Source organism: Lynx canadensis, chromosome D1, assembly GCF_007474595.2.
Source record: "Lynx canadensis isolate LIC74 chromosome D1, mLynCan4.pri.v2, whole genome shotgun sequence".
Taxonomy (NCBI): domain Eukaryota; kingdom Metazoa; phylum Chordata; class Mammalia; order Carnivora; family Felidae; genus Lynx; species Lynx canadensis.
Window position 1 is genome coordinate 30,425,607 of NC_044312.2, and position 14,300 is coordinate 30,439,906.

The following is a 14,300-nucleotide window of genomic DNA, read 5'->3' on the forward strand; positions in this document are numbered from 1 at the left end:
CCTACTTTGTCCTTTGCCCTCTGCCTCCCCACTGGGGCAAGCAGGCAAGCAGGCTGGAAGGGAAAGGTGATGGAGAGGGAGAGTGCAGGCATTCCTGACCTCTGGGAGTAGTGGGGCATGGTGGATAAGGACGTGTCCTACCTCCACCTCTCTCCCTTCTACAGTGTCTTACTGGCCAAGGCTCACTACCACAATCAACCAAAATGACCCTTCCCCCAGCTTAGCTGCACAATGGAGTGGTTAAGGGCACTGGATGGCTGTGTGACATCAGGAGAGCTACTTAACCTCTCTGAACTTCCAGTTCTTCGTCTGTGCAATGGGGATGATAATTTTCAAATAATCAAAAATAAACCTGTTTTATTCTCTGATTAGGGCAAGTTCCCATTATATATAGTACTTCTCCTTTATAGTAACTGTGAAAATTGTGACTGTTTAAAACTTATCAAAACCTATCAAAATGAAGTTGAAGAGAGCAAAGAGAGGGTGGGTCCTACTTATTGTTTCATTCCCCAGGCCTAGCCCAGGCCCACACATAGTACAACAGTGTGGCTGAGAGAGAAGTTTTAGGAGCCAGAAGCCAGGCCATGTTCTCACACTCTGATGTCACCAAAGTAACTCAAGATACTCGGTCTTGTGTTGTCTCCTTTCATGTGGTAATAGCATCTATATCAGAGGGCTGCTTGGATAGTACATGGCACACAGTAGGTGCTCAGTCCACGTTAGCAGACACTCAATAAAGACCTGAATAAGACTTGCAATTTCCAGTCTAATATGTAAAGAGCTTGCAATTGTCACTCCCAATCTTACAATTAGAAAAAAACAAACAAACAAACAAACCAAAAACCAACAATACTTCCTAGATCCATCAGAGAATTTAGGTCAAAGGGCAAAATGCTGACCAGAGAATTGGAGAGAGAGACAGGTTATTATGGAGAATTACATCTTAGACACAGTAACCTCTAGGAAACAGCATCAGAGTAGGGAAACTTAAATGTAATTGATGAATTGCTGGTGGCTCAATGTGGACAAGCTTGAGATTTAATAAGTCCAGGGGCCCAGTCTTAAGAGGCCCTCCACTTCTGAGTTTCCCCTCCAGAAGCCCAACCAGGTTCTCACAGTAAAGGTTAGAACCCCCCCTTCTTGCCCACCTCAGCAAAGGGAGAGGAAAATAGCCATTTTGAAACATGTCCAGAGCATTCTGTTCTCCTTAACAAAGTCCTGTTCTTAAGGTAGACTGTTTTTTTCCAGAGCCTACCCTGAGGGAAGGAAAACATCCAACTGTGGCCCTCTCTGGCCTTCCTGCCTCTCCTAACGTGGAGGTGGGGGGAGGGGAAAGGTGAGATGGACACAGCCAGGGGCACAGCCTCCCTAAGAAACTGACACCTGGGGCGCCTGGGTGGCGCAGTCGGTTAAGCGTCCGTCTTCAGCCAGGTCACGATCTCACGGTCCGTGAGTTCGAGCCCCGTGTCAGGCTCCGGGCTGATGGCCCGGAGCCTGGAGCCTGTTTCCGATTCTGTGTCTCCCTCTCTCTCTGCCCCTCCCCCGTTCATGCTCTGTCTCTCTCTGTCCCAAAAATAAATAAACGTTAAAAAAAAAAATTTAAAAAAAAAAAAAAAAAAAGAAACTGACACCTGATCAGAGGACCCTAGGACCTTCCCCCTCTCCTCTCAGACCTCACCACCACATCACTAGTCCCCTATAGAACAATGGGCAGTGGGGGGGGGGGGAGGTTCAGTTGAAAGAATTATAAGTCTCAGACCCTTTTTAAGAAAGAACCTCTAGGGGAACCTAACAACAAGGAAGACAAAAGCAAGGGGACAAAAAGAAATGCTAGTCTCTGAAACTACAGCTGCTGGAGAGAGGAAATGCAGCCTAACTCCTAACCAGATAAACATAAAACCTCACACTATCTGTCTGGGCTTCTTTATCTCATGCAGCATATCTGGCTTTCAACAAAAAATTATGCTATATGATAAAAGGTAAAAAAATAAATAATAAATAATAAAAAATAGAAAAAACATACAGCTTGAAGAGACAAGGCAAGCATCAGAACCAGACTCGAATAAGGCAGAGATGTTGGAATTGTCAGACTGGGAATTTAAAGCTATAATAAACATGCTAAAGAATCTGATAGAAAAAGTGGACGATACACAAGAATAGATGGGCAATGTAGGCAGAGACAAAGAAAACCCTAAGAAAAATCACAAGGAGTTGCCAGGAATAATAAATCCTGTAATAGAAATCAAGAATGTTTTTGATGGACTCATCTGTAGACTAGACAGAACCAAGGAAATAAACATTGAGTTCAAAGAAATGCCAACAAAAAGTTCTGTGACTAAAAAGTAAAGATAACAAAAGGAATGGGAAAAAATGGGGGAACAGAATGGGAAAAAAAAAACTGGGGCAATTATAGAAGGTACAATGTATGCATAATGAGAATACCAGGAGGAGAAAACTGAAGAGAACAGAAAAAAAAATGGTCAAAGTAATAGTAGTCGAAAATTTTGCAATGGTGGACCCCATACAACAGATCCAGGAAGCTCAGAAAACCAAGCAGGGTAAACATTCAAAACTCTACACCTACACCTACTCTACACCTACACCTACTCTACACCTCGGCATAGTATATTCAGACTGCAGAAAATCAAAGACACGGAAAAAAAATTCTTGAAGCCTGAGTAGGAAAAAATCCTTACCTAAAGAGGAGCAAGGATAAAAATTCCATGTAACATCCATTCTTAAGCCATGCAAGGAAGAAGAGAGTGGGGCACGTATTTAAAGTGTTAAAGACAAAATAAAACCCTAGAATTTTATGTCCCTCAAAATTGTCCTTCATGAGTGAGGTAGAAATACCTTCTCAAACAAAACTCAAGGCAAATTGTCTCCAGTAGACCTGCCTTACAAAAACTATTAAAAGTTCTTCAGAAAGGGAAAGGAATAAGTCAGAAACTTGGATCTACATAAAGACGGGAAGAGAGCTAGAGAAGAAATAAAGATAAAATAAATACTTGAGTGAAACAAACAAGGCACACTTCCCCCAGAAGTCCTCCTGTCCTGGCCTAGCCCAGCACCCCTTCTAGTGTTCCAGGAGCACCCCACATGGCCTGCTGACACAGCTCTGTTCTGGCCTGTCATCTGCCTCCCCAAAAAGCTGCAAGCTGTGAGTCCCCAGAGCCAAGCCCATGAGGTGCTCAGAGCCTGATGAATGAATGGATGGCAAAGCACTCACACCAGAGACCAGGACAGTGATTAAATACCATGTCTCTTTATTAGCAGTTCAGCGGGAAGATTCCAGTGCTGCACTGTCACAAGGAAAGCCTCACCCACCAGATTCTATCTCCCCAGGTGTAGTCGCTCCTCAGGTCAAGGGGTAATAGACGTTCTTCTGACACTGGCTGTTCCTTGACCCTAAAGGACATGAACCTGGGAAGCAGAGGATTGCATCAGAGAAATGCAGGGGTGCATTACAGATATGCAGGATGGCTACAGGGCTTGATGATCATGCCTCCAAAGCCCACAACCCCAACATTCATTGAGGTGCACCTAGAGCAGAAAAACCCATGGAGGGAAAGGACGATAGTGTATCAGACAAAGCTGGGGTTGAAACTTGGCTTTCTTCAAACTTGAAACTTTCCATTTGAATTGACCTATTTTGAAAATACAAATTGAAATCTGCTTCTTCAAACTTCAGAAGACCCTGCAAGCACCCCAGATTCCTCATCTCTTTAATATGAGTAAACAATTGACATGGCACATCATGTCATTTACTAAGTGCTGGAAGCCATTGTCCTCAAGGCAATGTTCTAAAGTCTGAAAAAATTGAGGCACATGGAGTTGGACTAAAAGCCAGTATCCTGTGCCATCTGTATAGGTGGGTTTGAACAGTGCCCTCCTCTTAAGGTTCTTTTGGATCAGATGAGAAATCTTGACAATGCCTTGTGCTGAAGCTGGTATACAATAAGAATTCCATAAATGCCAGTGCTATATCTCCATAGCCTTCCTTGAAAGTATGTTGGGGTTCTACTGTGTTTAAATCACTCCTTCAGTCTCCTATGACATCCAGTTCAGTCTTCACACCTGACAGGGGTGCAGTAACATTTTCCTGAATGGATGGCCTCTGTAGTGCATCGACTGTCATTGGCCTTCCACCTACCAGAGCCATGTAAATGGCCACTATTGTGACCACAGGTACCAAATGCAGGCCAAGAAGCCATGGGACCCAAAGCCAAGTCCCAACTGGTAGAAGGGTCAAAACATATATGCCCTCACTCCTGACCCCAGTGCTCTGTGACCTTGTGGTTCAAGTAGGGTCAGTAGACCAACAGCAGCAATGCCTTGGGGTGTTAAAAATGCAGAGCACCAGGCCTTCTGACAACCTACTAACACAAGATCCCAGGTGGTCCCTTACCTGTTCCAGGCTTAGAAGCACTCACTGTGACACCACAGCTAAAAGTGTCAGAGAGGTCAAATCTGAACTTGACTTCAAGTCCTTTCAGAAACTTTAGAAAGGCATTGCAGAAGCCTAAGTTAACCTCACCACCACTCCCACTGGCCCCAAGTGTACGCCTCCTCACCAAAATGAAAAGCTAAACTTTATAATCAAACTTCCACCCAGGACACTGTCTCACACCCAGGACAGCATCTTTTCCTCACCTGTTGGCCCTCTCACCTGTAGCTCTCAGCAGTCTGCATAGGAAGTTCTGTTGTGAATTTCCTGAGATGATTCATCCGTAAGATTGCATAGGCTGCAGATGAAGAACACGGCAAAGAGGAGGCTGCCAGATGGCAAAGCTTACCCAGAGTGCACATCCAGATCATGGCGTGGAGCTGAGATGCCCACACAGCCCATGCCTGAGCCATTGCCCCATTCGGGTCCTGGAGCAAAGTCCCACAAAGAGACACTCAGCCAAGAAGGGCTTCAGGCATGGCCATGGAACCCAGGTGTGGTCTGGAGCCAGGGAGACCCACAGAGGAGAGGCTAACAGCCACCCCCATCGCCACTTGCCCCCAGTTAGGAGTACAAATCAACTTGTCCCAAATGGCTTACCTTCGTCTCACCTGCTCTATTCGGTCTCGCATAACATCCTCCCTCACCTCACTTGGCACTTGGAAGATACGGGTATGGCTGAAAAACACCATTCAAACATTTGGAATTCCTGAGTTTCTTTATCACTAAGCATAGTGAATGGGTTGGAATCATATAAACAATATTCTGTCGCCATGAAATTTTGATCTTGTCCTTCACTCCTCTTTCATGAGGCACACAAGGGTTGTCTTGTTTTGTTTTGTTTTACTATCAAGTACCCCTGAGCCACTCAATAATCCTGGGTAGGTAGCAAATGGTCCTAGGGAAAGCCGAAGAAACAGAAAGTTTAAGTGCCTTTACTAGAGTTGCACAGCAGGTGAGTAACCTTGTAAGACATGGAATTCACTCCTTCTGAATTCCTCTCCAACTTTCTTATCAGCTCTTTATGACCTTCATTGTGCCATATTCACTATGGTTTAGAGATAATTGTAGAAAATTCTGTCACAAAGAAGCTGCAGACCCTTCATTGCTGCCGTTGTTTTATGTCACCATGCTGACTTGCCTTCCTCTCTGTGGTGCAATTCATGCCCCCCTCAACTCTATTCTTCCCCCACAAGTCCTTCACTCCAGCAAAACCAGTGTGTCCACTATATCCTCCATTTTTGCATCTATTAAAATTGCCTTGTTCTGGGTGCTCTGGGGCTTTCAATGTGAAGACTTGAAGTCCGGGAGAGATAAATGTGCTCATTTACCACTCACACAAGGTAGAGCTGGGTCAGTGTCCAAACAGAGGCAAGAGAGGATAAAGGAATTCCAGAGAAGGGAGAGATTATTCCCAGCCCAAGGCAGAAAGCAGGAAACCTCAGAGAAGGGGCCACAGCACTGGGCACTGGAAGCCAGATGGAATTGGCTAAGTTGCCAAGGCTTTCGTGATCTCTTGAAACACCCCTCATTCCTGCTCCTGTTTATCCTGTCCCTGCCCAGCTTATGGGTCAGTCCAAGCAAATGTCCTGCTAGAAACCTCTTCTGGCTACTCCAGGCAGCAATGCCTAGAGCTTGTGCAAGCTGGGTCTCCCATGCTATGCTCTTATAGATCCTCTTCATGGCTTTTCTGACATTTTCTGTAACATTCGCATACCTTATCCACCTAGTTCACTTTTATCCCTTGGAAACGGGGAACTCCATCTTATTTTCTCTCTCTTTAGAGGTCCTAGCAAACATCTGGTGGTCATCTCCCAAATAAATGAGTATCCACTGATGCTTAATGAATGGATATGTATTCCCTGACTACATATTTACTGAACCTAATAAAATAATACCAAAACTAGTGGATTGTAGGGGAACCAGTCACAGTTTATGGATTTAAAAAATCCACAGAAAGTCCAGAGTGGAAAAATTATACATGGATAATTGACTGTGGGTTGTCTCCAAAGCTTTAATCTAGTTATGCCATACAGCTAATGTTTAAAAAATATCTGAAGATGATGTTCATATTATCCAGACCAAGGAATTGCAACATTTACAATTCCATATAGTGCAGCTATGTCAGGCAGGGACAGTCTCCCACATGCACGGCAGTGGTTGTATACAGTCCCCAACATTTATGATTTTAGAATACGTTTCCCATCCAAAAAGTCTTTCCCAAGGAGGTCTCAAATTCCATTATTTGCTACCCTTTCCTATTACATAATTACTGAGCATTTGAATGCTGTTTTAAAATGCTAATGGCACTGTAAGGGGTAAACAGAGAAAACTGGATATCCCTCAGCAAAAATACATTTCTTGAGAAATATGTCCTCCTTAGTAGAAGTGAACAAAGCTGGTGATGGAGGCAGGGGAAGGAAGAAAAGAGTACAGAAATGAGAGGGGAGCTGTTCCACAGTTTCCAGGAGTACCTGTTTAATCCCACATTTCTTTGGCTGGGAAAAGAGACCCTGAGTGAACCCTAGTCCTGAAGGAAATAGGGACGCTCATGCCAGAGAGAATGAGCTGGCTTCCAGGCCCATCTCCCTCCACCTCAGGTCTCAGCCCTTCAGAGCCAAGAGAGGCAGATGCAGGTGGTCTGTGCTCCAGCAGGCATAGCGGGAGGCTGGCAAAGCCACCATAATGTGAAGCACAGAATTCTAGCCTTGGGCACTGAGAAACCTCCTCTCACCTCAGCTGTAGATGAGGGCTCAGGCTTTTGCATTTTAAGAGCTTATTTTCTTTTTGCTCTTTAAAGTACAGCCACTACTGAACAAATCAAATGCAAAAGTAACAGAAGTCTAAAATTTATTCAGAAGCATTTAAGAAACGGTGAGCAAGCCCAGTTTTGCAACCCCTCAAGTCATGCTAAAACTTAGGAATGAGCTGGGCTTTCAAGATAGCAAAAATATTCCCTTAAGACCCCAAAGACTGAAAAATTTCTCAGCCAAAAAGTCAACATCTCTGGAGACGAATAGCTGTGAATTTGTGTTGGCCAGGTATACTGAAGGTGGGGCCCTTGTGCCTCCCTCCCCACAACTCAGCTCAGGGCAAATGAGACGTTTTACCTCCATCTTATGAACTGGATTCTCGTTCTTTCCTCGAGGACCTCTTGACTCTGGTTTGCCAACAAATCAAACTTTGAGAGATGGTGCTTCACCTAGGAAACCCAGGTAGGGTGCATGTGACTACTGTCCAGCAAGGACTCCCTGGGAGGGGTGGAACCCAGCCTGGACAAGCTCCACCCACTCGCCCAAGACCCTTTTCAATTGGACATTGTGCATGTCCGCCTATCTGCCCACTCCCCTAGGATGATTGCCTCAAACTCTCAATTACCACATCTCTGGTCACATGTACATCTTGGCCATGCGTGGGAGGACAGTTGGTCGACATCTTCTCCTTTATGTCCTGGGAAGCCTCTTCTTCAGTCTGAAAGGTGAGTAATTTCCCCTGAAAGTGTTCCTCTGTATCTCTTCTTCCTTCTCCCTGTTTTCCCTACACATGCTGTGTGTCTTTTCGTACACACTCTATCTCTCAAAGTTCCATAGCAAGCTTATCTGTAGAATTCTAGGGGACTCATTAAATCCTTGGCCCTATCCCAAGATACTGCTGAGATGCCCAGTAGCTAGAGGTGACACATCTGAAACTTCTCATCCAATATCCTTGAGAAGCAGGGTGGGGATAGTGATGATTCAAACACATCTCTGATGAAGACACAAGCCCCAGCATCTTCTAGGAAATTTGGTGAATTAGACACAGCTCTAGGTAAGGTGTTTGGCAATGAATTTGAGTTTCCCAGGTTTAGGAAGAAAGGAGTCCAGATTCCTGCACCCGCTGAGGCCAGCGCTCTAGAATTTGGGGTACCCTGAGTCATAGAGAAATCTTACTCACCTTTTTCAGCCAGTGCTGCACTACAGATACAGCCTCACTTTCTACAACTTCAACGTCCTGTAACAAATTGGTAAATTAATGCCCTCAGAATACCTAGAGAACCAGCCCTCCTCCTCCATTCTTATTCAAAGTTATGTTATAAGATCTCTTTGGAAGTGCAGTAGGGGGCTCAGAAGGGAGGAGATGGATGAGAAACAATTCCAGGTAGCTATCCCAAGCTCCACCTACCGAACTGATTTTTGGTGGGAAGGGGAACCCTGCACCTTTCCGGGCAAGAATGTACACAATCCATGTTGTAATTATCATCTTTGGACTTATGCCAGGCCTCCTTCTTGGCTCCCTCCTTCCATTGAAACTGCTGAAGAACTCCTCTGGAATAAGGAGGTCATTGACGGGAGGTGCTCACCTGATTGGCTGACCAATGATGATGTGACAATGGCCTCCTTTAATCTCCTGGGTCAAAGTGGAGATGGAAAAAAGAGGTCAGTAAGTATCTGCCTGAGTGATGGCTCAGAAATGGAGAGATGGGGGATGGAAAGAAAAACAAGATATAACCAATATAAACCTGAAGAAGACACATGGGGGAATTATCAAAATCATAGAGATTTGATTGGGGCAGGGGGATTATGTCTGGTCACCCTGTTTTGAGCAATGCTGAAGCATAAAGAGATTTTTATAAATCAAAAGAATAAATTTGTAACAAAATGATCTGAGCCCTCTAGACATTTATGCAAACAATACCACAGGTACTTCTTATTCTTACATGTAAGGAAAGAATCTGTCCACCCCAAAAAAATCAAAGATGGAAGAACAAAATTCTCAACAAGGATATTTTCTTGTTTTTTTTTACTTTGTTTACACCAGTGATTCAAATCATAAAAAGAAAATAACCCAAACGATAAGAGTGAAAGCGCCATTTCTTATTTAAAATGTATATATATATATATATATATATATATATATATATATTTCCTGATGATTTCAAGTGGACTGCCTAGGGAAGGACAGTAAAATAGAAATGAAAAGGAGATTGTGCTATGACTTCAGAGTTGGGGCTGAAGTCTGAAGCCTGATAGAGGCTCAGGTGGCTGCTATTCCCATCTAGAACCTTCACCAAGAAATTGGAAGTTCAGTATACCCAAAGGATCCTGAGCAAATGTTCAGCTGCTCTCAAAAGTAATTGTAGCCTAACCCTGAGACTATTCTCAAGATCCTAAAAACCAGGGTTGTAATCCTGTCTTTACCATTAACTTGTTGTGTGATCTTGACTCAATCAAGATTGTCTCTCTGGTTAAATTTTTTTTGTCTTCAAAATGAAAAGAACTGAATAAAGTCTGCAGTTTTCTTCTAGCTCTAATATTCTATAAAGGTTTTCATTCTTATTTTTTGAAGAATATAAAGAATATTTATTTCACTCTCCTCAATTCCCCTCATATAGCCACTGTGTCTCCTCCTTCTCCACAAATCATCTCAATTTTACATCTTCTCTATTAATCAGAAAACTCTAGGCTATGTTGAGCTAACAGGCTAGTTCCAAAATTAGAAAGGTTTACTTCTCAGGGCACCTGGCTGGCTCAGTCAGTTAAGTATCCAACTCTTCATTTCAGCTCAGGTCATGATCTCGCAGTTCATGAGTTCAAGCCCCATGTCAGGCTCTAATGCTGACAGTGCAGAGCCTGCTTGAAATTCTCTCTCTCTCCCTCTCTCTCTACCCCTCCCCTGCTCACACTCTGTCAATAAATAAATAAACAAATAAATAAATAAATAACTTTAAAGAGGTTTACTTCTTATACAGGGTGATGTAGGAAACTGTTGAATCACCATATTGTGCACCTGAAACTAATATCACACTGTATGTTTACTGGAATTAAAATAAAAACTTTCACACACACAAAAAAAGTTTACTTCTCACTCTCAAAAACTTTAATAGAAGTTGAGCAACTCTTCAGTGTTCATGTGGTGATTTAGAGATCTGGGAAGAATTCCATCCTGTGACTCCAAGGTCTCATCATGTACCCTTCACAGTCGCAGAAACAAGGTGAGAGAACACATGGAGGAATAAAATCAGCTCTTCTGGTTCAGCCCAAAGGCTTGTTCTTAAAGCTTTTTGGCCAGTACTACTCATATGACCCCAACCTAACTCCCAGGAAGACTGGAAATTGTAAAATAGAAGATGAAATTACTAGTGAAAGATCCTGTGGGGAATCTGTGAGGGCAATGCTCTCATTGGTAGAATCTCTGTTTCTGCCACTGTCCCCTAAAAGTTATGTTTCTACTCTGATTGATGTAATTTTTTTAATATAAAAACATTAATGTGACTCAAAAGTTAAAACTACATGAAAAGATATACTCAGTGGGTTCCATCTCCTCTCCTATCTGTTCAACCTTGTTCTTACTTCAGAAGTAAGATTTTCATAAGTTTTTTAAGATATACATCCTGTGTTTATGTTTCCAAAATAAAACAGACACATAAATCTATTCTCACTTTTTTATTACTGTTATAAAATGCTCACAGTAGAACATACAAATCCATGCACAGTTCAGAAAAATTAGACACACACACACACACACACACACACACACACTTGTGTACCCTAACAACTTCCAGTACCCCAGGAGGCTCAAGTAACACTCTCCCACAAAGTGACCAGGATTTTGACCTCTATCAGCACAGGTTAAGTTTTGCATAGTATTCCTTTGTATTAGCAGAACACAAATTATTTATCAGATTTGCTATTGATGGACATTGTGCTATATCTATTTTGATGCTTTTTTAGACTAATGCTGCTATGAACACTCTTATACCTATCTTTTGGTTGAAATAGGCACTAAATCTCTTGAGTATATACATACCAGAAAGTGGAATTGCTAGGTTATAGGCTTTACATATGTTTGGTATTAGTATATACCAAAGAGTATTGCAAAGTGGTTGTACCAACTTTTGTCCATAAGCAATATATGAAAGTAACACTTGCTTCATGTTCTTGCCAATACTCAGTATGTCATTCTTTATTGAATATTTAATCCATATGAAATAATATTTATAGTATACTTTATGTACAGTTTAAAGAATAACAATACAAGAATACACATTTAAGAAAGAGAACATTATTGTTACTCTTGAAATCCCTTGTGTAAGCCTCTCTGATTCTACCTTTTTCTTTTTCTTTTTTTTTTTATTAAGTTTACTTGTTATTTTTATAGTTTAGCCAGATGAATGGAGATATATTGGTAACCAAGAATAGTTTAATTTGTAATTAATTAATTAATTAATGGTGGTAAACATCTGAGTTACATGGTAACTCTATTTTTGAGGAACTTTCAAAATGCTTTCTAAAAGGCAGCACCATTTTACATTTCCACCACAAATGTGTAAGAGTTCCAATTTCTCCGCATCCTTGCCAGCAGTGTTGTCTGTCATTCTAATTTTAGCCATTCTAGAAGTGTGGAGTGACATCCCATTGTGGTTTTGATTTGTATCTCCCTAATCATAAATGATGCTGAGCATCTTTTCATGTGCTTATTGGCCATTTGTATATTTTCTTTGGTGAAATATCTAATTAGATCCTTTCAACTTTATAATTTAATTATTTGGGGTTTTTTTTGTTGAGTTTTAAGTTCTTTATATATTCTGTGTACAAGTGTATTCTCAGATAAATGATTAGCAAATATTTACTCCTATTCTGTGAGTTGTCTTTTCACTTTCTAGATGGTATCATTTGAAGAAAAAAAAATGATGAATTAACTTAACATTCATCACACAAAATGGTGAATTGGACTTTCTGGTGAAGTGCAATTTACCTATTTTTACTTTTGTTGATTGTGCTTTTGGTGCCATTTCTAAAACATGCCTATTACCTTGTCATGAAGATTTATTCCTTTTTCTAAAATTTTAACAATTGTTGTTTTTACATTTGTGTCTATGATCCATTTTTAGTTAATTTTTGGATATGGTGTGAGGTAGGGAATCCAACCTCTTTTTACATTTCTGATTGAATTGTTGCAGCCCCATTTGTTGAAAGCAATTTATTTCTCTATTAAACTGTGTTAGCTCCCTTGTCAAAACTCAATTAGCCATAAATGTAAGAATTTATTTCTGGACTGTAAGTTCCTTTCCATTGATATATATACCTATCCTTGGGCAGGAAAGAGAGGTAAGGGGACAAGAAAGGTCTTTCTTATACAGACAGTTCCATCAGGATTTGGTGGCTTCTGGGCATGGCAGACGTCCAGACTTGGCTCTTGCTCTCATTGGTAGTCATGCATTGCCCTTACAGATTCCCCACAGGATCTTTCACTAGAGATTCATTTAATCATCCATGCCTCTGCATTACCTGGCTGCTTCTGGCTCCCCACTCAGTCTCCTGGACTTTGGTTCTCCACCTCACTATTGAGTCCAGGTAGGCCTTTTGGTGGAGTCCCGTTTTACAATTTTATCTGATCCCCCAGGATTACCTGTATTGTCCTGTCATTGGTGGGTGTGTAGCTTGCTCCCAACGCAACCATTGCTCTCTCTCCTGCCCACTCAAACCAGACCTGAAAGATAGTTGTCTCAAGTGGGTGTGACACTAAGCCTGATGTTCTCTAAACGTCCAAGGACATATGACAAGGACTTATTTTCTGGTGACTTTCCCTCTCAGCCCTCCACATAAATATCCCAGACCTTGTCAACCTCAACCCTCAGTGGATATTTGCTGAGGTGAACTGAAGCATGGTTTGTGCAAAGTTTCACTCCACTACCTCTCTGCACAAGCAGGATCAGTTCCTAGGACCGGTTACTTTCTGACAAATCTGGTCTGCAGAGTTGACATATGTCATCCTTGCTGAGGTATAATACAGAGATGGCATACAGGAAGAAGACAGCAAAGGGGAAAAAAAGCATTTTCTAGAAAGTAGCAGCTTTTATCATCTTGATTTGCAATGGAAATTATTTTAGAGAGGCATATATTACCACCTTGTTACCCCACTCTCTTGATTACTGTAGCTCTGTAGTATGTTTTGACATTGAGAATTTTGATTCTCCAACTTCGTTCTTTTTGTAAGATTGTTTTAGCTACTGTGAGCTTCGCAAATTTCCATTGGAATTTTAAGATCAGCTTGTCAATTTCTACAAAAATAATTTAAAAGTCTGCGATAAGGATTGCACTGAATATGTTGATCTATTTGGAGAATATTGTCATCTTTACAACATTAAATCTGCTGTTCCATAAACATGGGGTGTTTTTCCATTTATTTCCTCCTCTTTAAATGTTTGTTTATTTATTTTGAGAGAGAGTGCAAGAGGGGAGGGGTGGAAAGAGAGAATTCTAAGCAGGGTCTATGCTGTCAGTGCAGAGCCTAATGTGGGGCTCAATCTCATGAACCATGACATCATGAGCCTGAGCTGAAATCAAGAGTCAGACACTCAACCAACTGAGCCACCCAGAAGCCCCTATTTACATCTTCTTTAATTTATTTCAACAAAGTTTTACAGGTTTTAATGTGCAAGTCTTGCATCTCATTTGTTAAGTTTATCCCTAAGTAGTTTATTCTTTTTGATGATATTGTAAATGAAATTATGTTCTTATTTTTATTTTTGGATTTCTCATTTATAGTGTATAAAAATAAATTAGATTTTTTTAATATTAATGTGTATCCTGCAACTTTGGTGAATTCATTTATTATAATAGTTTTTGTGGTTTCCTCAGAATGTTCTATATATAAGATCATGTCTGCTGCTGTCAAAGTGAAGATCTTAATTGAAAAATAATGGAATCCTGAAAATTGGTATGGAGACATATGGAAAAATCCTAATAAGGCTGGAAACATTTGACTCTTAAATAGTTTTTACTCTTCTTTGCCAGTGGAAGCAGTCCTTCTGTCTCATCTGAAGAGATTGATCCTGCTTTGCTTGAGGTACTTGCCATGAAAGACATTGCTG

At 41.4% G+C, this 14,300-nt stretch overlaps 1 protein-coding gene across 1 annotated transcript; it reads right to left on the reverse strand.

Moving 5' to 3' along the window:
- Positions 1-4,678: 4,678 nt before the first annotated feature.
- Positions 4,679-8,686, reverse strand: SPATA19 (spermatogenesis associated 19). Its single transcript, XM_030331137.1, has 6 exons — positions 8,609-8,686; positions 8,381-8,437; positions 7,826-7,918; positions 7,558-7,649; positions 5,048-5,125; positions 4,679-4,775 (listed from the first exon to the last, which is right to left on the reverse strand). The coding sequence occupies exons 1-6, from the start codon at positions 8,684-8,686 to the stop codon at positions 4,679-4,681; spliced, it is 495 nt and encodes a 164-aa protein (XP_030186997.1).
- Positions 8,687-14,300: the final 5,614 nt, after the last annotated feature.